At 42.1% G+C, this 3,470-nt stretch overlaps 1 protein-coding gene across 1 annotated transcript; it reads right to left on the reverse strand.

The window, feature by feature from the left end:
• Positions 1-233: 233 nt before the first annotated feature.
• Positions 234-3,224, reverse strand: LOC123165966 (multiple myeloma tumor-associated protein 2 homolog). The gene is made up of 4 exons (XM_044583728.1): positions 3,031-3,224; positions 1,926-2,015; positions 866-1,127; positions 234-736 (listed from the first exon to the last, which is right to left on the reverse strand). Exons 1-4 carry the CDS (start codon positions 3,062-3,064, stop codon positions 445-447), a joined length of 678 nt encoding a protein of 225 aa, XP_044439663.1. The 5' UTR covers positions 3,065-3,224; the 3' UTR covers positions 234-444.
• Between the last annotated feature and the right edge of the window lie 246 nt (positions 3,225-3,470).

Here is a 3,470-nt window from a genome sequence, read left to right on the forward strand (position 1 = left end):
AGGGTAATTAACAAATGAAAAAAAAATGCTTGCAAGATGTTTGAGTCAATGAAAAAATTGCTTTCCGAATATAATGTCAAATACTTAGAAAGAGGCCCTAGAAAATTTATTTGATTCAAAGGGTCTTTCATTTTTGCTGCACCCGGGGCAGAACTTCTCTAACTGATTGAACAAGTAACCAATGGAATTATAAAATTCGCGCCGACTAAAATTCATCAGACATGATTTCAGTCTTCGTCATGAAACACCATCTTTTCAATCTTCAACAAGCACAACGAAGTCATGCGATTCCATCCGTAGTTGCACATGTGTTTCTGCGAAATAGGGGCACGGTATAGACAGCAGAATTTCATACACTACATTATCAAGCAAGAGTAGCATCCAAGTCATGAAACATGCAAAGGTACAGTAGCAATACTGTTGCAGCGCTGCTAGCCTGCTACGTTAATCAGAATCATGCCTCCTCTTCTGCTTATCCTTGCGGTGGCGCTTCTCCCTGTCCTCCGAGTCGTGTCTACTCTCATACTTGTCTCGCTTCCTCTCTTTTCCCTCATAGTGCTTTTCACGCCTCCGCTCTTTTTCTCTGTCCCCTCTCCTCTCTTCGCGCCGCCTTTTCCCCTTCCTATCATCTTCAGAATCTTCCTGCTTCGTTGCAGGTGCAAAGTCAATCTGCTCAGGCTCCGTTCCAGGAGGGTCAGGACTAAGAGAGCTTGGTTCTTCCTCGTTGTGAGGAGCCCTGGAGTCATGGAGATAATATGTGCGTTAAATTAGATAAATTGGCAATAAAATATTATACTAATATATAGTACCACATTCCAAGGGAATTAAAAAAACATAAATAAATTGTTCTGGTGTGAAAACCTACTTGTATAAACCTAATCCTTGCACTTGTGCTGCTTCAGCATGGCCGGCTCCCAAATCCTCTGCGGTAGATCCCCTCTTTATTAGCTCAGCATATTCATGCTTATCTAAACGATTGCCTTTTGGTCGACTGCTACGCTTGGGAGCTAAGCCAAGTGCCTCACGCATAGCCTGTTCCTCCTCCTCTTTCACTCTCCTAATTTCTTCCTTCATAGCGTCTTCTGAGTCAGATTGCTTATCCCTTGTATACCACAACAAGTCCTTCCCTGGCAGAGATAGCCAGAGTGTCAATACTATTATAAAGCAGAAAATTTGCGCAGTCAATTACAAGACTAAAGAAATCCATGCAAGATGCATTGCCATTTCAGCCTACTTTAAGTGCAAGCCCAACCGTAAGACACAATCAGGAACTTGCTGCTATCAAAAGGCAGTTAGGCCAATGCTAGTGTTCATATTTTACCACCGCAAGAGCATAATAAATGGTAAAAGAAAAAAAACATGTTATTATGCAACTGGCACACCATACCTATGAACTAGAAGGTTGAACTGTGTAATTGCTCAACCTAATTGTATCCAGAATGTATCCAATCCATAGAGATGATCTAGCAGATAGCAGGTTTTTTTTCAGAGATACGAGTAGCACAGTAGGTATGCAGACTGACTTTTTTACATTATGCCAGATCCTATAATCTAGTTGATCATAGTGCACTAATAAACTTGCCTCACTAAAACATAATACTGAAATTGTAAAAAGACATAATAACAACTCAGACAGTCAGCAATGATTTGATTAGCAACTTCAGGACATGAGTTGCTAGAGCAATGTGATTCTTTGAGATTATTATAACTAGTGTGCCCTTTGCTAGAAGAATACGTAGTTACACACACATCAAATAGGGAGCTCATCGCATATTAAAGTAGTTCACAAGTGCGAACAGGGTTCAGCAGGAAATTATACCAAGAAACATGAGGTTTTGAATCAAATTCACGAAACTAGGAAAGGGCAGTGACATAAGAAATCCGTAGTGCAAGAAAGGGGAGGGGAGGGGGGGAGGGGCGCTTACCTTTCTGCCATCTACCAACAGGAGCCTTAACACTATGACCAAGGTAATTCTCCCGGTGCTTGTCAACCTTCACATCATCCCATTTGAATTCTGTGAGAATAAATAAGACAAGATACTGAGTATTGAGCTATCGATCTCCATTTTATGTCACAATATAATAACAAAGTTATAATGATAAGTATAATAGAAGGCTAGAAAATGGAAATATCAGTGACAATAAGTCAATAACTAATGATCGAATACACGTCTGAGTTGTGATCTGGACTTTTAGGTTCACATTTTGTACTTTGGGTTTTTAAGAAGAAAAAAACAGTTTTTGTGATGCACTGCGGAATAGTAGAGGCATGGCATTAAAACTGTATTTCAACCGTTTCATTTAAATAGGCAAGCAAGGTACAACTAGTTCCTAATATGTGAAGTAAAAACATAATACCACTAGGCTATATACTGCTATAACTGTTCCAGAACACAGGCAGAAGCGCGGATGTAATTGTAACTAGAATCTAATTATTTTGGTAAATTATTCTTACTGTTGATTAGCAGGGACTTTGCCCATTCCAGTGATGCAACTAACATCTAAAAAGGATATAGAAATATAATGAACATAAGTCAATGTCTTCATTCTTGCGTTGTCCACCAGCTTGAAGAATAAACACTGGTTCGCTTAGATGGATGCTGATGCCAGAATAGTGAAATACTACTATGTGACATCATGTCTAATCCTGGAAAATGAGGTCCTAAATGATAAAGGGGGGCGGGGGGGGGGGGGGGGGGGGGTGTTCCAGCGTAAGTTTTGGTAATTTAGCATGGTAAAAGTATCCCCCTCTCTATTGTTTCAACGTGGTCCTTGTAGGTCCTACGACTACGTGTCTACATCGTGACCCTCCTAAATTAACACAGTAGCACAAAATAACCCAATCCCTTGGCAATTCCCATCTCCCCAACGAAATATCGAGCGGAACCAACAGCCCAGAGCAGGCCCGCGAACGCAGGGTAGGAGAACAGGTCGTTTGGGGATCACCGGTACAACAGATCGCCAGAAACCCTAACGGTCGCTGCAGAACCGCGTCGTCAGAGAAAGTTAACATGAAATTAGGGGACTTACGATCTCGCCCGCCGCCTCTCGTGGGATGGTACATCTCGACGACGATAAGAGCGACAGAGGGGGAGGGGGGGATGAGGAGGATTCGGGGGTTCCAGGAGGAAGACGACTGCGAGAGGTCGGCTCGGGTGGTCAGATGCAGCCGTTATATGGGCTGGGCCGAGGCCGACTATAGACGGTTTTGCCAGCAGACATCCAATTAGGCAGCAGAAAACAACCTTAGAGCAACTCCAATGCGCTGCTGGCATGCTATTTTGAAAAGATTTTTATGTCAAGGTTTGATAATTGAATTGGTGATGGTTATACAGCAAAATTCTGGACTGATAATTGGTTACCACAAAATACTACAATGAGACCAATTGTATGTCTCTCGACTAACCCTCTCTTGTTGGTAAGTGAGCTCAAGGACAACACTAACGCTACACTAATGAGCGAGGTTTTGG

Source organism: Triticum aestivum, chromosome 7D, assembly GCF_018294505.1.
Source record: "Triticum aestivum cultivar Chinese Spring chromosome 7D, IWGSC CS RefSeq v2.1, whole genome shotgun sequence".
NCBI lineage: Eukaryota > Viridiplantae > Streptophyta > Magnoliopsida > Poales > Poaceae > Triticum > Triticum aestivum.